The following is a 20769-nucleotide window of genomic DNA, read 5'->3' on the forward strand; positions in this document are numbered from 1 at the left end:
TAATCAACAGCACTTACTTGTTCTCCATCATGAAGCTGATCCTTTCTCTGACTCTCCTCTGGACACTCTCCAGCACAGGTAATTCTACTTATTCTTACCACGCTGCTACTATACTTACTGAAAATAGTGTTTTACTCTAATACAACACTTTTATCCAATATAAGCTAAAAATAAAAAATATTTTGCACAAGAACAAAATAGTTTCTGTCCATGGAAGACTTTTGATTTGACATTCGTGAAGCAGGAATCATTTCACTGACTGTTTTCTCTCTCGACTGCAGCCGGGGCTCTTTGGTGTCAAACCTGCATAGGTAGGGCATGTTCAAAAACAAAACTCCGAAAATGTCGCTCAGAGACGATGTGTATAACAGCCTCCATTTCAGGTAGGATTTATCTCTTGTGTCACCTTTTTTATTATGATCTGTGAAGTTAAACCAGTTAACAACTTGTTCTTTGTCTCTGTAGCAACTTCATCTGGAACTACAGTACAGCAAATCTTCAAAGCGTGTGCTCCGTACGGCCAGTGTCTAGACATAGGACCTCAGACATTTTCAGTCAACTTGGGTACTTCAAGTGCACTTGCATCTGCTTCGTGCTGCAACACAGATAAATGCAACACAGAAACTCTAGCTTGTAAGTACAGATGGATCAGATGCTTATTTAAGAGCAGACAATTTCCGGACATAAGAAATCATCCTTCATATCGTATCATTGAAATCTTAATCCTTCATTGTTTTTTCTGTTCTGTTGTTTCAGTCCCGACTACTCCGGCGGATAACAGCCTCCAGTGTAATTCTTGTGCAACCCCTCAATGCACAACCCCATTACAATGTAGAGGAACGGAGGACAGGTGCTTTCAGGCAACTGGTAAGTCTTCATTTCAAATACTGTAAATCAGGGATTCCCAAAGTGTGGTGCGCGGACCCCTGGGGGTGCGTGAACTCCCTCTAGGGGTTGCGCGAGATGAAAAATGCAATGGCGGAGAAGAAGTTATCTTCTTCTAAGCACTGTATATGCGCAAGTAACTGAGCCAGCTGAGCTGCACTTGAAAATCGTCAGATGGATCCTCTTTTTTTTTTTATCTGTTCTTGAGTCTATGCTATTTGTTATTTATGTTGCGGGCCGTGTGTAACTTTATTACAATTTAATTCAAATTACTGGTGTTTTAATTTTATTTTCATAACCACTGTTATGATGACGGGGTTGTGTTAGCTCCATGGTCATTTAAAGTTGCTGCAATTTTTGTTTCACGCGGCTGAAAATGTCTTTCCCCCAACTTATCTGCTTTCTGCCTCTGAGCCTGTCACCCATCCTCTTTGCTCTTAAAAGTGGAAGCTTTGTTGCTTTAAGTTAAAAATGTTACAGTTTAATTTCAGTTAAAAATGTTTCAGTTTAATTCAAATGCGAGAGCGCATTGTTGTGATCGTTATTATTTAGTTATATGTGTGTTCTGGTAACTTGAGCATGATTAAACATGCTGCCTTTAATATGGCTATAAAAAAGCTTGTGATTTTTTTTTGTTTTTTTTAAGGTGTGGGGGATTGGGGGCGTCAGCGCGGTTGGGACATTGAAGGGGGTGCGCAGCCAAAAGCGTTTGGGAACCGCTGCTGTAGATTAACAAAATGAAAATTTATTCTGCACCCGTTAATCTTCCAGTTTTTATATACAACCAGTGTTGGGAACGTTACTTTAAAAAAGTAATTAGTTATAGTTACTCACTACTTGTTCCATAAAGTAACTGAGTTAGTAACTGAATTACTCTATAATGAAGGTAACTCGTTACCAGGGAAAGTAACTATTTGCGTTACTGTTAAAAAAAAAAGTTGCTATATGTCAAAGAATTTGGATTTTTTTGAGCAGTTTTCACAATTCAGTTGAAATGAGTAGAACAGACAGGTGTTTGTACATAACTTTCGATATTTATATATAGGCTATATTTTATATTTATATTTATATTATATTTATACATATAATATTTATATTTCGATAGGGTTTAGACGGCGAGCTATCATCTGTGGTGGAGGTATCGGTGTTTTTGGCCACTAGCTTTGTGTGTCGTCGTGAGATGCTTCATTAAATTAGAGTTACTTACAACGGATGTCGACAACGGCTTCGCTCCTGGACATAATGTACACATTACATGCACGTTCCTCCCTTTGACCACAATGAATTTTTTTATTTATTGAAGTAGTGCTTATATCTCCACCTTGAAAATGCCAACTTTTCATCGGATTGCTCCTGACTCGCTGTCTCTCTTGCTTCATCGAATCTCTGTTTAGCTGTTGTGTGTGTGTGTGTGTGTGGCGCGTGTGCTGGCATGCATGTGTGTAAAAACACTGGCTCTGATTGGCTACCATCATAATCGCTTACCTCGTTATTAACCCACCTCCTCACTAGCGGTGAGCCAGGGGTGCATTCGGATTACACCGTTTATTCAATCAATGCATAGCAACACACCGCATTTAACGTCCAGTAACGTTAACGGCGTTGTAACGACGGGAAAAGTAATTAGTTAGATTACCCCGTTACTGAAAAAATAACGTCGTTACCTAACGCCGTTCTTTTAAACGGCGTTATTCCAAACACTGTATACAACACAGTAAAATGCAGTGTGACATTAAAGGGGAACTACTGTTTTTTTACAACCTGGACCTTATTTCTAGCATAAAATACCATTGTTTGCTCACCAGTATCACTTTAGTTTCATTTGCACAGCGTATATCCATATAGTGGGAGTGATCAGGACACCGAGACGCAGCCTCTAAATAATTTCACCAATATTTTGTTATGATATGCCAGTGCTATTCCCAATTGAGTCCGGAGTTACCTACTATCATCATCCGGGGTCTGTAGATTGACCTACAGAAAATATTTAGCCATGTTGCAAAAAACTAGCAGTAGCAAATTACAGGTAAACAAGCTGACTGTAGCGTGTGTGCACGCAGCTCAGAGATGACATCGTCCAGGTCAGAAGACATCATCCGTGGTCTGTAGGTCAATCTACAGATGATGATAACAGGTAACTCCGGACTCAATGGGGAATAGCACTAGCGTATCATAACAACATATTGGCGAAATGAACGAGTTTCACGGCAGATAATGCATTATTTAGAGGCTGCGTCTCGGTGCCCTGAGCACTCCCGCTATATGGATATACGCTGATCTAATTATCTCCTGAACAAGTGCAAATTAAACAAAAGTGATACTGGTGAGTAAACGATGATATTTTATGCTAGAAATAAGGTCCAGGTTGTAAAAATCAGTAATTCCCCTTTAAGAAATTCATCAAAACATTTGATAAGCTGAAAGTAGTTTTAAAGATTTTGGCCTTTTAATTATTCAACTACAAAACAGTAACCAAACATTTTTCCATTGCTAATCAAATCAAGACAGATTTACATCAAAAACAGGAATAAAAAACATCTTTTATCATTTCAGTGTGACTATTTTTATAATACACCAGTGACGTGCAGTGAGGTTCGTGGATGGTGAGGCACAGATTTACAATTATGAACCCGAGGGAATAGCTTAAATTCGTCATTCAATTGGCTGCTTTCACACTAACTGTTTACGTTTCATATTTCAAATGAGTATTCTTTCCACAGGTATAAGGACATATTTACCCAATGAGAAAAAATAAACACAAATGGAAATATGGATTTGCATTTAAAACCAAATCGTCACCATAATCAAATTATACATAGTAATATTGAGTTAATAAATCTTATGATGATCTGATCCATTTTTAATACAGACTGTTAAACAAAATATCTTCCATCATTTCACCACTTCCTGTTTTGACTGACACGCCTCATCTCATGCTTTTTCAGTGCGGTTTAATGTCAGATAAAGAAGACTAAATATGTTACACTCATTCATGAAATACATTAACTAGGCTATGGAAGATTGGGACACATGATAAAAATGTACACAACCAATATACTGATGGCATATAGAGAGTTAGCCACAGGCAATCCGAGGTGAAGCTCGCTGCCTCATCTCACGTCACCCCTACGGTTGCTCCCTGTATTCACCCAAGAAATACGTATATTCAACGATTTTGACAATAAAAATGATCAAAATGACGGAACTCATACAGAAATTGCATCTATATCACCGACCAATGGACAAATAGTACGATTTATTTCATCAGTAGTATAGTTTATTTTAGCGCCATTACTTTTCATGATTCTAGGTGAGGCACTGCCTCACCTGCCTCCCCTGACCGCACGTCCCTGACAGTAACTATAAAAGATAGTTGAAAGCATAGCTTTGCTCTTCTCTCAAATGTATCACACACCCCAAAAGAATCTGCGGTAAGATGTGATGTTAAACCACTATATTTCAATAAAAGATACATTTCCTGAAATCTGAGAGTGGAAAGCAACAAACATTAAATATTCCACTGTGATTTTTCTTCCACAGTGACGAGTGGCTCCAACAGTTCTCCTGCTTTTGGCTGTGCATCTGCAAACATCTATGAAGCTGCTGCTAAGCTGAGTTCAGTACCTTTCATGGCAAATATGGGCAACATCAGCAGGGGACCAACCATTTGTCGAAAAAAATTGTGTAATACTGGCCCTCGTCCTGTTCCACCAAATACTACAACGACTGCACCAACTACAACAACAACTACTGCACCAACTACAACCACAACAACTGCTGCTCCAACTACTACTTCACAAACTACAACTGCTGCTCCAGTCACAACAACTTCTGCACCAACTACAACAACAACAACTGCTACACCAACTACAACACCAACTGCTGCTCCAACCACAACAGCCACAGCTGCACCAGCTAAAACAACAACTACCACTGCACCAACTAGACCGACAACTGCTACATCAACTACAACACCAACTGCTGCTCCAACCACAACAGCCACAGCTGCACCAGCTAAAACAACAACTACCACTGCACCAACGAGAACGACAACTGCTACATCAACTACAACAACAACTGCTGCTCCAACCACAACAGCCACAGCTGCACCAGCTAAAACAACAACTACCACTGCACCAACTAGAACGACAACTGCTACATCAACTACAACAACAACTGCTGCTCCAACCACAACAACAACCATTGCTCCAACCGCAACAGCAACAAAAACAACAACTGCTCCTTCAGTCACAACAACTGCTGCATCAACTACAACAACAACTGCTGTTGCACCAACTACAACAACAACTGCTGTTCCAACCACAACTACTACTGCTGCACCAACCACATCAACAACTGATGCTCCAACCACAACAACTACTACTGCACCAGCAACAACAACTGCTGCACCAACTACAACAACAACTGCTACACCAACTACAACAACAACAGCTACATCAGCTACAACTGCTGCCCCAACCACAACAACAACTGCTGCACCAACTACAACAAATACTGCTGCTCCAACCACAACAACTGCTGCCCCAACTACTTCTACCACTACTGCACCAACGACAACAACCACTGCTGGCCCAACCACAACTACTGCTGCACCAACTACGACAACTACTGCTGCACCAACTACAACAACTACTGCTGCAACCACAACAACCACTGCTTCACCAACGATGACAACAACTGCTGCCCCAGCCACAACAACAACTGCTGAACCAACTACAACAACTGTTGCTCCAACCACAACAACCACTGCTGCACCAACTGCAACAACAACTGCTGCCCCAACCACAACAACTGCTGCACCAACTACAACCACTGCTGCACCAACTACAACAACTACTGCTGCTCCAACCACAGCCACTGCTGCACCAACTACAACAACTGCTGCACCAACCACACCACCAATTGCAGCACCAACTACTACAACAACTGCTGCTCCGGAAACAACAACTGCTGCACCAACTACAACAACAACTGCAGCACCAACTACAACAACAACAACAACAACTACTGCTCCAACCACAACCACTGCTGCACCAACAACAACTGCTGCACAAACTACAGCAACAACTGCAGCACCAACCAAGACAGCCACCACTGCTGCCCCAACCACAACTACTGATGCACCAACAACAACAACAACTTCAGCACCAACTACAACAACAACAACTACTGCTCCAACTACAGCCACTGCTGCACCAACTACAACAACTACTGATGCAACAACTACAACCACTGCTTCACCAACTACAACAACTACAGCTGCTCCAACCACAACCACTGCTTCACCAATTACAACAACTACCGCTGCTCCAACCACAACCACAGCTACATCAACTACAACTGCTGCCCCAACCACAACAACAACTGCTGCACCAACTACAACAACTACTGCTGCACCAACCATGACAACAACCACTGCTGCCCCAACCACAACTACTGCTGCACCAACTACGACAACTACTGCTGCACCAACTACAACAACTGTTGCTCCAACCACAACAACAACTGCTGCACCAACTACAACAACAACTACTGACCCAACCACAACAACTGCTGCGCCAACTACAACAGCAACAACTACTGCTCCAACCACAACAACCACTACTGCACCAACTACAACAACTACTGCTGCACCAACTACAACCACAACAACTGCTGCTCCAACTACTACTTCACAAACTACAACTGCTGCTCCAGTCACAACAACTTCTGCACCAACTACAACAACAACAACTGCTACACCAACTACAACACCAACTGCTGCTCCAACCACAACAGCCACAGCTGCACCAGCTAAAACAACAACTACCACTGCACCAACTAGACCGACAACTGCTACATCAACTACAACACCAACTGCTGCTCCAACCACAACAGCCACAGCTGCACCAGCTAAAACAACAACTACCACTGCACCAACGAGAACGACAACTGCTACATCAACTACAACAACAACTGCTGCTCCAACCACAACAGCCACAGCTGCACCAGCTAAAACAACAACTACCACTGCACCAACTAGAACGACAACTGCTACATCAACTACAACAACAACTGCTGCTCCAACCACAACAACAACCATTGCTCCAACCGCAACAGCAACAAAAACAACAACTGCTCCTTCAGTCACAACAACTGCTGCATCAACTACAACAACAACTGCTGTTGCACCAACTACAACAACAACTGCTGTTCCAACCACAACTACTACTGCTGCACCAACCACATCAACAACTGATGCTCCAACCACAACAACTACTACTGCACCAGCAACAACAACTGCTGCACCAACTACAACAACAACTGCTACACCAACTACAACAACAACAGCTACATCAGCTACAACTGCTGCCCCAACCACAACAACAACTGCTGCACCAACTACAACAAATACTGCTGCTCCAACCACAACAACTGCTGCCCCAACTACTTCTACCACTACTGCACCAACGACAACAACCACTGCTGGCCCAACCACAACTACTGCTGCACCAACTACGACAACTACTGCTGCACCAACTACAACAACTACTGCTGCAACCACAACAACCACTGCTTCACCAACGATGACAACAACTGCTGCCCCAGCCACAACAACAACTGCTGAACCAACTACAACAACTGTTGCTCCAACCACAACAACCACTGCTGCACCAACTGCAACAACAACTGCTGCCCCAACCACAACAACTGCTGCACCAACTACAACCACTGCTGCACCAACTACAACAACTACTGCTGCTCCAACCACAGCCACTGCTGCACCAACTACAACAACTGCTGCACCAACCACACCACCAATTGCAGCACCAACTACTACAACAACTGCTGCTCCGGAAACAACAACTGCTGCACCAACTACAACAACAACTGCAGCACCAACTACAACAACAACAACAACAACTACTGCTCCAACCACAACCACTGCTGCACCAACAACAACTGCTGCACAAACTACAGCAACAACTGCAGCACCAACCAAGACAGCCACCACTGCTGCCCCAACCACAACTACTGATGCACCAACAACAACAACAACTTCAGCACCAACTACAACAACAACAACTACTGCTCCAACTACAGCCACTGCTGCACCAACTACAACAACTACTGATGCAACAACTACAACCACTGCTTCACCAACTACAACAACTACAGCTGCTCCAACCACAACCACTGCTTCACCAATTACAACAACTACCGCTGCTCCAACCACAACCACAGCTACATCAACTACAACTGCTGCCCCAACCACAACAACAACTGCTGCACCAACTACAACAACTACTGCTGCACCAACCATGACAACAACCACTGCTGCCCCAACCACAACTACTGCTGCACCAACTACGACAACTACTGCTGCACCAACTACAACAACTGTTGCTCCAACCACAACAACAACTGCTGCACCAACTACAACAACAACTACTGACCCAACCACAACAACTGCTGCGCCAACTACAACAGCAACAACTACTGCTCCAACCACAACAACCACTACTGCACCAACTACAACAACTACTGCTGCACCAACCATAACAACTGCTGCTCCAACCACAACAACTGCTGCACCAACTACAACAACAACTGCAGCACCAACTACAACAACAACTACTGCTCCAACCACAACCACTGCTGCACCAACAACAACAACAACCACTGCTGCCCCAACCACAAGTACTGATGCACCAACCACAACAACAGCTGCTGCACCAACTACAACAACAACTGCTGCACCAACTACAACCACTGCTGCACCAACGACAACAACTACTGCTGCTCTAACCACAACCACTGCTGCACCAACGACAACTACTGCTGCACCAACTGCAACAACTACTGCTGCAACCACAACAACCACTGCTGCACCAACGATGACAACAACTGCTGCCCCAGCCACAACAACAGCAACTGTTGAACCAACTACAACAACTGCTGCACCAACCACAACACCAACTGCAGCACCAACTACTACAACAACTCCTGCTCCAGCCACAACAACAACTGCTGCACCAACTACAACAACTACTGCTGCACCAACTACAACAACTACTGCTGCAACCACAACAACCACTGCTGCACCAACGATGACAACAACTGCTGCCCCAGCCACAACAACAGCAACTGTTGAACCAACTACAACAACTGCTGCACCAACCACAACACCAACTGCAGCACCAACTACTACAACAACTCCTGCTCCAGGAACAACAACAACTGCTGCACCAACTACAACAACTACTGCTGCTCCAACCACAACAACTGCTAAACCAACTACTTCTACCCCTACTGCACGAACGACAACAACTTCTGCTGCCCCAACCATAACAACTGCTGCTCCAACCACAACCACAACTGCTGCCCAAACCACAACTACTGCTGCACCAACTACAACAACCACTGCTGCCCCAACCACAACCACAACTACTGATGCACCAACCACAACAACAGCTGCTGCACCAACTACAACAACAACTGCTGCACCAACTCCAACCACTGCTGCACCAACTACAGCAACTACTGCTGCACCAACGACAACTACTGCTGCACCACCTCCAACAAGTACTGCTGCACCAACTACAACAACTGCTGCACCAACCACAACAACTGCTGCACCAACTGCAACAACTACTGCTGCTCCAACCACAACAACTGCTGCCCCAACTACTTCTGCCACTACTGCACCAACGACAACAACCACTGCTGCCCAAACCACAACTACTGCTGCACCAACTACAACAACTACTGCTGCAACCACAACAACCACTGCTGCACCAACGATGACAACAACTGCTGCCCCAGCCACAACAACAGCAACTGTTGAACCAACTACAACAACTGCTGCACCAACCACAACACCAACTGCAGCACCAACTACTACAACAACTCCTGCTCCAGCCACAACAACAACTGCTGCACCAACTAAAACAACTACTGCTGCTCCAACCACAACAACTGCTGCCCCAACTACTTCTACCCCTACTGCACGAACGACAACAACTTCTGCTGCCCCAACCATAACAACTGCTGCTCCAACCACAACCACAAGTGCTGCACCAACTACAACAACAACTGCAGCACCAACTACAACAACAACAACTACTGCTCCAACCACAATTACTGCTGCAACAACAACAACTGCTGCAACAACTATAGCAACAACTGCAGCACCAACTACAACAACAACAACTACTGCTCCAACCAGAACCACTGCTGCACCAACTACAACTGCTGCTCCAACTACAACAACAACTGCTGAACCAACTACAACAACTATTCCTCCAACCACAACAACCACGGCTGCACCAACTACAACAACAACTGCTGACCCAACCACAACAACTGCTGCGCCAACTACAACTGCAACAACTACTGCTCCAACCACAACAACCACTGCTGCACCAACTACAACAACTACTGCTGCTCCAACCACAACAACTGCTGCCCCAACTACTTCTACCACTACTGCACCAACTACAACAACTACTGCTGCACCAACCATAACAACTGCTGCTCCAACCACAACAACTGCTGCACCAACTACAACAACAACTGCAGCACCAACTGCAACAACATCTACTGCTCCAACTACAACCACTGCTGCACCAACAACAACAACTACTGCTCCAACCACAACCACTGCTGCACCAACGACAACTACTGCTGCACCAACCACGACAACAACCACTGCTGCACCAACCACAACAACAGCTGCTACACCAGCTACAACAACAACAACTGCTGCACCAACTTCAACCACTGCTGCACCAACGACAACTACTGCTGCACCAACTCCAACAACTACTGCTGCACCAACTACAACAACTGTTGCTCCAACCACAACAACAACTACTGCACCAACTACAACAACAACTGCTGCTGAGCCAACTACAACAACTGTTGCTCCAACAACAACAACCACGGCTGCACCAACTACAACAACTACTGCTGCTCCAACCACAACAACTGCTGCCCCAACTACTTCTACCACTACTGCACCAACTACAACAACTACTGCTGCACCAACCATAACAACTGCTGCTCCAACCATAACAACTGCTGCACCAACTACAACAACAACTGCAGCACCAACTACAACAACAACTACTGCTCCAACCACAACCACTGCTGCACCAACTACAACAACCACTGCTGCCCCAACCACAAGTACTGATGCACCAACCACAGCAACAGCTGCTGCACCAACTACAACAACAACTGCTGCACCAACTACAACCACTGCTGCACCAACTACAACAACAACTGCTGCACCAACTACAACCACTGCTGCACCAACGACAACTACTGCTGCACCACCTCCAACAACTACTGCTGCACCAACTACAACAACTGCTGCACCAACTATAGCAACAACTGCAGCACCAACTACAACTACAACAACTACTGCTCCAACCAGAACCACTGCTGCACCAACTACAACTGCTGCTCCAACTACAACAACAACTGCTGCACCAACTACAACAACTGTTGCTCCAACCACAACAACATCTGCTGCACCAACTACAACAACTGCTGCTGAACCAACTACAACAACTATTCCTCCAACCACAACAACCACGGCTGCACCAACTACAACAACAACTGCTGACCCAACCACAACAACTGCTGCGCCAACTACAACAGCAACAACTACTGCTCCAACCACAACAACCACTGCTGCACCAACTACAACAACTACTGCTGCTCCAACCACAACAACTGCTGCCCCAACTACTTCTACCACTACTGCACCAACTACAACAACTACTGCTGCACCAACCATAACAACTGCTGCTCCAACCACAACAACTGCTGCACCAACTACAACAACAACTGCAGCACCAACTACAACTACTGCTGCACCAACCACGACAACAACCACTGCTGCCCCAACCACAAGTACTGATGCACCAACCACAACAACAGCTGCTACACCAACTACAACAACCACTGCTGCACCAACAACAACTACTGCTGCACCAACTCCAACAACTACTGCTGCACCAACTACAACAACTGTTGCTCCAACCACAACAACAACTACTGCACCAACTACAACAACAACTGCTGCTGAACCAACTACAACAACTGTTGCTCCAACAACAACAACCACGGCTGCACCAACTACAACAACTACTGCTGCTCCAACCACAACAACTGCTGCCCCAACTACTTCTACCACTACTGCACCAACTACAACAACTACTGCTGCACCAACCATAACAACTGCTGCTCCAACCATAACAACTGCTGCACCAACTACAACAACAACTGCAGCACCAACTACAACAACAACTACTGCTCCAACCACAACCACTGCTGCACCAACTACAACAACCACTGCTGCCCCAACCACAAGTGCTGATGCACCAACCACAGCAACAGCTGCTGCACCAACTACAACAACAACTGCTGCACCAACTACAACCACTGCTGCACCAACTACAACAACTACTGCTGCTCTAACCACAACCACTGCTGCACCAACGACAACTACTGCTGCACCACCTCCAACAACTACTGCTGCACCAACTACAACAACTGCTGCACCAACCACAACAACTGTTTCACCAACTGCAACAACTACTGCTGCTTCAACCACAACAACTGCTGCCCCAACTACTTCTGCCACTACTGCACCAACGACAACAACCACTGCTGCCCAAACCACAACTACTGCTGCACCAACTACAACAACTACTGCTGCAACCACAACAACCACTGCTGCACCAACGATGACAACAACTGCTGCCCCAGCCACAACAACAGCAACTGTTGAACCAACTACAACAACTGCAGCACCAACCACAACACCAACTGCAGCACCAACTACTACAACAACTCCTGCTCCAGCCACAACAACAACTGCTGCACCAACTACAACAACTACTGCTGCTCCAACCACAACAACTGCTGCCCCAACTACTTCTACCCCTACTGAACGAACGACAACAACTTCTGCTGCCCCAACCACAACAACTGCTGCTCCAACCACAACCACAACTGCTGCACCAACTACAACAACAACTGCAGCACCAACTACAACAGCAACAACAACAACAACTAATGCTCCAACCACAACTACTGCTGCAACAACAACAACAACTGCTGCACCAACTACAACAACTACCACTGCTCCACCCACAACCACTGCTGCACCAACTACAACAACAACTGCTGCACCAACTACAACAACTACTGCGTCTCCAACTACAACAACTACTGCTGCAACCACATCAACCACTGCTGCACCAACGATGAAAACAACTGCTGCCCCAGCCACAACAACAGCAACTGCTGAACCAACTACAACAACTGTTGCTCCAACCACAACAGCCACTGCTGCACCAACTACAACAACAACTGCTGCCCCAACCACAACAACTGCTGCTCCAACCACAACAACTGCTGCACCAACTACAGCAACAACTGCAGCACCAACTACAACAACAACAACTACTGCTCCAACCACAACTACTGCTGTACCAACTACAACTACTGCTCCAACTGCAACAACTACTGCTGAACCAACTACAACAACTACTTATGCTCCAACAACAAGTGCTGCACCAACTACAACAACTACTGCTGCATCAACCAAGACGACAACCACTGCTGCCCCAACCACAAGTACTGCGGCACCAACAACAACTGCTGCACCAACTACTGCAACAACTGCAGCACCAACTACAACAACAACAACTCCTGCTCCAACTGCAGCCACTGCTGTACCAACTACAACAACTGCTGCACCAACTACAACAACTACTGCTGCTCCAACCATAACAACTGCTGCTCCAACCACAAAAACAACTGCTGCACCAAGTACAACAACAACTGCAACACCGACTACAACAACAACAACTACTGCTCCAACCACAACCACTGCTGCACCAACTACAACTACCGCTGCTCCAACCACAACCACTGCTGCACCGACTACAACTACTGCTGCACCAACCACGACAACAACCACTGCTGCCCCAACCACAACTACTTCTGTACCAACTACAACAACTACTGCTGCTCCAACCACAACAACTGCTGCCCCAACTACTTCCACCCCTACTGCACGAAAGACAACAACTTCTGCTACCCCAACCACAACCACTGCTGCTCCAACCACAGCCACTGCTGCATCAACTACAACAACTACTGCTGCACCAACTACAACCACTGCTGCACCAACTACAACAAGTACTGCTGCTCCAACCACAGCCACTGCTGCACCATCTCCAACAACTACTGATGCACCAACTACAACAACTACTAATGAGCTAACCACAACAAGTGCTGCATCAACCACAACAACAACTGCTGCACCAACTAGAACAACTGCAGCATCAACTACATCAACAACTGTTGCTCCAGCTACAACAACTACTGCATCAACTACAACAACCACTCCTGCACCAACTACAACCACTGCTGCACCAACTAAAACAACTACTGCTGCACCAACGACAACAACTACTAATGCTCCAACAACAAGTGCTGCACCAACTACAACAACTACTGCTGCAACAACCACGACAACAACGACTGCTGCCCCAACCATAAGTACTGATGCACCAACAACAACAACAACTGATGCACCAACGACAACAACTGCAGCACCAACTACAACAACAACAACAACTGCTGCTCCAACCACAACCACTGCTGCACCAACAACAACAACTACTACACCAACTACAACAACAACTGCAGCACCAACTACAACAGCAACAACTACTTCTCCAACCACAACCACAACAACCACTGCTGCACCAACTACAACAACTACTTCTGCGCCAACCACAACAACTGCTGCCCCAACTGCTTCTACCACTACTGCACCAACCACAACAACTACTGCTGCCCCAACCATAACAACTGCTGCTCCAACCACATCCACAACTGCTGCACCAACTACAACAACAACTGCAGCACCAACTACAACAACAACAACAACTCCTCTAACCACAACCACTGCTGCACCAACAACAACAACTGCTGCAACAACTGCACCACCAACTACAACGACAACAACTACTCCTCCAACCACAACCACTGCTGCACCAACAACAACAACTACTGCACCAACTACAGCAACAACTACTGCTCCAACCACAACCACAACAACAACTGCTGCACCAACTACAACCATTGCTGCACCAACTACAACAACTGCTGCTGCTCCAACCACAACAACTGCTGCCCCAACTACTTCTACCACTATTGCACCAACGACAACAACCACTGCAGCACCAACTACAACAACAACTGCTGCACCAACTACAACCGCTAATGCACCAACTACAACAACTACCACTGCTCCACCCACAACCACTGCTGCACCAACTACAACAACTACTGCTGCACCAACAACGACAACAACCACTGCTGTCCTAACCACAACTACTGCTGCACCAACTACGACAACCACTGCTCCAACCACAACCACTGCTGCACCAACTACAACAACTGCTGCACCAACTGCAACAATTACTGCTGCCCCAACGACAACAACCACTGCTGCACCAACTACAACAACTCCTGCTGCTCCAACCACAACAACTGCTGCAACAACTACTTCTACCACTGCTGCACCAACTACAACAACTACTGGTGCTCCAACCACAGCCACTGCTGCACCAACTACAACAACTGCAGCACCAACTACTACAACAACTGCTGCACCAACCACAACACCATCTGCAGCACCCACTACTACAAAAACTCCTGCTCCAACCACAACTGCTGCACCAACTACAACAACAACTGCAGCACCAACTACAACAACAACTGCAGCACCAACGACAACAACAACAACTACTGGTCCAACCACAACCACTGCTGCACCAACTACAACTACTCCTAATGCTCCAACAGCAAGTGCTGCACCAACTACAACAACTACTGCTGCACCAACCAAGACAACAACCACTGCTGCCCCAACCGCAAGTACTAATGCACCAACAACAACAACTACTGCTCCAACTACAGCCACTGCTGCACCAACTACAACAACTACTGCTGCACCAACAACGACAACAAGCACTGCTGTCCTAACCACAACTGCTGCTGCACCAACAACGACAACTACTGCTGCACCAACTACAACAACTGTTGCTCCAACCTTAACAACCACTGCTGCACCAACGATGACAGCAACTGCTGCCCCAGCCAAAACAACAACAACTGCTGAACCAACTACAACAACTACTGCTGCACCAACTACAATAACTACTGCTGAACCAACTACAACAACCACTGCTGCCCCAACCACAAGTACTGATCCACCAACCACAACAACAGCTGCTGCACCAACTACAACAACTACTGCTGCCCCAACCACAACAACAACTGCTGCACCAACTACAACAACTACTGCTGCTCCAACCACAACCACTGCTGCACCAACAACAACAACTACTGCACCAACTACAACAACAACTACTGCACCAACTACAACAACAACTGCAGCACCAACTACAACAGCAACAACTACTGCTCCAACTCCAACAACTGCTGGACCAACTCCAATAACTACTGCTGCACCAACTACAAGAATTACTGCTCCACCAACTACAACAACAACTGCTGCCCCAACCACAACAACAACTGCTGCCCCAACCACAACAACAACTGCTGCACCAACGACAACAACCACTTCTGCCCCAACCACAACTACTGCTGCACCAACTACAACAACAACAACTACTGCTCCAACTACAGCCACTGCTGCACCAACTACAACAACTACTGCTGCACCAACTACAACCACTGATGCACCAACTACAACAACTACCACTCCTCCACCCACAACCACTGCTGCACCAACTACAACAACTACTGTTGCACCAACAACGACAACAACCACTGCTGTCCGAACCACAACTACTGCTGCACCAACGACGACAACTACTGCTGCACCAACTACAACAACTGTTGCTCCAACCACAACAACCACTGCTGCACCAACGATGACAGCAACTGCTGCCCCAGCCAAAACAACAACAACTGCTGAACCAACTACAACAACTACTTCTGCACCAACTACAACAACTACTGCTGAACCAACTACAACAACCACTGCTGCCCCAACCACAACTACTGATCCACCAACCACAACAACAGCTGATACACCAACTACAACAACTGCAGCACCAGCTTCAACAACAACAACAACTACTGCTCCAACCACAACCACTGCTGCACCAACAACAACAACTACTGCACCAAGTACAACAACAACTGCAGCACCAACTACAACAGGAACAACTACTGCTCCAACTACAACAACTGCTGGACCAACTCCAATAACTACTGCTGCACCAACTACAAGAATTACTGCTCCACCAACGACAACAACAACTGCTGCTCCAACCACAACAACTGCTGCCGCAACTACTACCACTACTGCACCAACGACAACAACCACTGCTGCCCCAACCACAACTACTGCTGCACCAACTACAACAACTACTGTTGCACCAACTACAGCAACTACTAATGCTCCAATCACAACAAGTGCTGCACCAACTACAACAACTACTGCTGCCCCAACCACAACGACTGCTGCACCCACTACGAGAACTACTGCTAAACCAATTACAACAACTACTGCTGCTCCAACCACAACAACTGCTGCACCAACTACTGCTACCACTACTGAACCAGCTACTACAACAACTGCTCCTCCCACCACAACAACAACTGCTGCACCAACTAAAACAACTACTGCTGCTCCAACCACAACAACTGTTGCCCCAACTACGACAACAACTGCAGCACCAACTACAACAACAACAACTACTGCTCCAACCACAACCACTGCTGCATCAACAACAACTGCTGCACCAACTACAGCAACAACTGCAGCACCAACTACAACATCAACAACTACTGCTGCTCCAACCGCAACCACTGCTGCACCAACGACAACAACTGCTGCACCAACTACAACAACTATTGCTGCACCAACTACAACAACTACTCATGCTCCAACCACAAGTGCTGCACCAACTACAGCAACTACTGCTGCACCAACCAAGACATCAAACACTGCTGCCCCAACCACAAGTACGGATGCACCAACCACAACAACAACTGCTGCACCGACTACAACAACTGCAGCACCAACTACAACAACAACAACAACTAGTGCTCCAACTACAACAACTGCTGCACCAACAACAACAACTACTGCACCAACTACAACAACAACTGCAGCACTAACTACAATAGCAACAACTACTGCTTCAACCACAACCACAACAACCACTGCTGAAACATCGACAGCAACAAGTGCTGCCCCAACCACAACAACAACTGCTGCACCAACTACAACCACTGCTGCACCAACTACAACAACTACGGCTGCTCCAACCACAACCACTGCTGCACCAACTACAACAACTGCTGCACCAACTACAACAACTACTGCTGCACCAACTACAACATCAAGAACTTCTGCTCCAACCACAACCACTGCTGCACCAACGACAACAACTGCTGCACCAACTACAACAACTTCTGCTGCACCAACTACAACAACTGCTAATGCTCCAACCACAAACGCTGCACCAACTACAACAACTACTGCTGCACTAACCAAGACAACAACCACTGCTGCCCCAACCACAAGTACGGATGCACCAACCACAACAACAACTGCTGCACCGACTACAACAACTGCAGCACCAACTACAACAACAACAACTGCTCCAACCAGAACCACTGCTGCACCAACAACAACTACTGCTGCACCAACTACAACAACTACTGCTGCACCAACCACGACAACAACCACTGCAGCACCAACTACAACAGCAACAACTACTTCTCCAACCACAACAACTGCTGCCCCAACTACTTCTACCACTACTGCACCAACCACAACAACTACTGCTGCCCCAACCATAACAACTGCTGCTCCAACCACAACCACAACTGCTGCACCAACTACAACAACAACTGCAGCACCAACTACAACAACAACAACAACTCCTCCTCTAACCACAACCACTGCTGCACCAACAACAACTGCTGCACCAACTACAGCAATAACTGCAGCACCAACTACTACAACAACAACTACTGCTCCAACCACTGCTGCACCAACAACAACAACTACTGCACCAACGACAACAACAACAACTGCACCAACGACAACAGCAACAACTACTGCTCCAACCACAACCACAACAACTGCAGCACCAACTACAACAAAAACAACAACAACTCTTCCTCTAACCACAACCACTGCTGCACCAACAACTACTGCTGCTCCAACCACAACAACTGCTGCCCCAACTACTACGACCACTACTGCACCAACGACAACAACTACTGCTGCAACCACAACAACCACTGCTGCACCAACTGCAACAACTGCTGCCCCAACCACAACAACTACTGCCCCAACCACAACAACTGCTGCACCAACTACAACCACTGCTACACCAACTACAACAACTGCTGCTGCTCCAACCACAGCCACTGCTGCACTAACTTCAACAACTGCTGCACCAACTCCAACAACTACTGCTGCACCAACTACAACAACTACTGCTGCACCAACCACGACAACAACCACTGCTGCCCCAACCACAAGTACGGACGCACCAACCACAACAACAACTGCTGCACCGACTACAACCACTGCTGCACCAACAACAACAATTACTGCACCAACTACAACAACAACTGCTGCACCAACTACAACAACTGCTGCACCAACTACAACAACAACTGCTGCACCAACTACAACCACTGCTGCACCTACTACAACAAGTACGGCTGCTCCAACCACAACCACAAAAACCACTGCTGCACCATCTACAACAACAACTGCTGCCCCAACCACAACAACAACTGCTGCACCAACTACAACCACTGCTGCACCAACTACAACAAGTACGGCTGCTCCACCCACAACCACTGCTGCACCAACTACAACAACTGCTGCACCAACTACAACAACTACTGCTGCACCAACTACAACATCAAAAACTACTGCTTCAACCACAACCACTGCTGCACCAACTACAACAACGACTGCTGCACCAACCAAGACAACAACCACTGCTGCCCCAACCACAAGTACGGATGCACCAACCACAACAACAACTGCTGCACCGACGACAACAACTGCTGCACCAACTACAACAACTATTGCTGCACCAACTACAACAACTACTAATGCTCCAACCACAAGTGCTGCACCAACTACAACACCTACTGCTGCACCAACCACGACAACAACCACTGCTGCCCCAACCACAACTACTGCTGCACCAACCACGACAACAACCACTGCTGCCCCAACCACAACTACTGCTGCACCAACCACGACAACAACCACTGCTGCCCCAACCACAACGACTGCTGCACCAACTACAACAACTACTCCACCAACTACAACTGCTGCACCAACCACGACAACAACCACTGCTGCCCCAACCACAACTACTGCTGCACCAACCACGACAACAACCACTGGTGCCCCAACCAAAACAACAACTGCTGCACCAACTACAACAACTACTGCTGCACCAACGACAACAACTACTAATACTCCAACCACGACAACAACCACTGCTGCCCCATCCACAAGTACTGATGCACCAACCAAAACTACAACTGCTGCACCAACTACAACAACTGCTGCACCAACTACAGCAACTGCTGCACCAACTATGACTACTGCTGCACCGACCACGACAACAACCACTGCTGCCCCAACCACAACGACTGCTGCACCAACCACGACAACAACCACTGCTGCCCCAACCACAACAACTGCTGCACCAACTACAACAACTGCTCCACCAACTACAACTGCTGCACCAACTACGACTACTGCTGCACCAA

General features: G+C 46.8%; 1 protein-coding gene across 1 annotated transcript in view; it reads left to right on the plus strand.

Moving 5' to 3' along the window:
* Positions 1 to 342: 342 nt before the first annotated feature.
* Positions 343 to 20769, plus strand: part of LOC311491110 (uncharacterized protein) — a gene marked incomplete at both ends in the record, with an annotated part of 34725 nt that continues 14298 nt past the window's right edge. The window contains 2 exons of the mRNA XM_084548974.1: positions 343 to 383; positions 11078 to 12267. Coding sequence (XP_084405100.1) covers positions 343 to 383; positions 11078 to 12267 — 1231 coding nt within the window. The remainder of the gene's footprint in view (positions 384 to 11077; positions 12268 to 20769) is intronic.

Source organism: Chelon labrosus (genome assembly GCF_963514085.1).
Source record: "Chelon labrosus genome assembly, chromosome: 7".
Classification (NCBI taxonomy): Eukaryota; Metazoa; Chordata; class Actinopteri; order Mugiliformes; family Mugilidae; genus Chelon; species Chelon labrosus.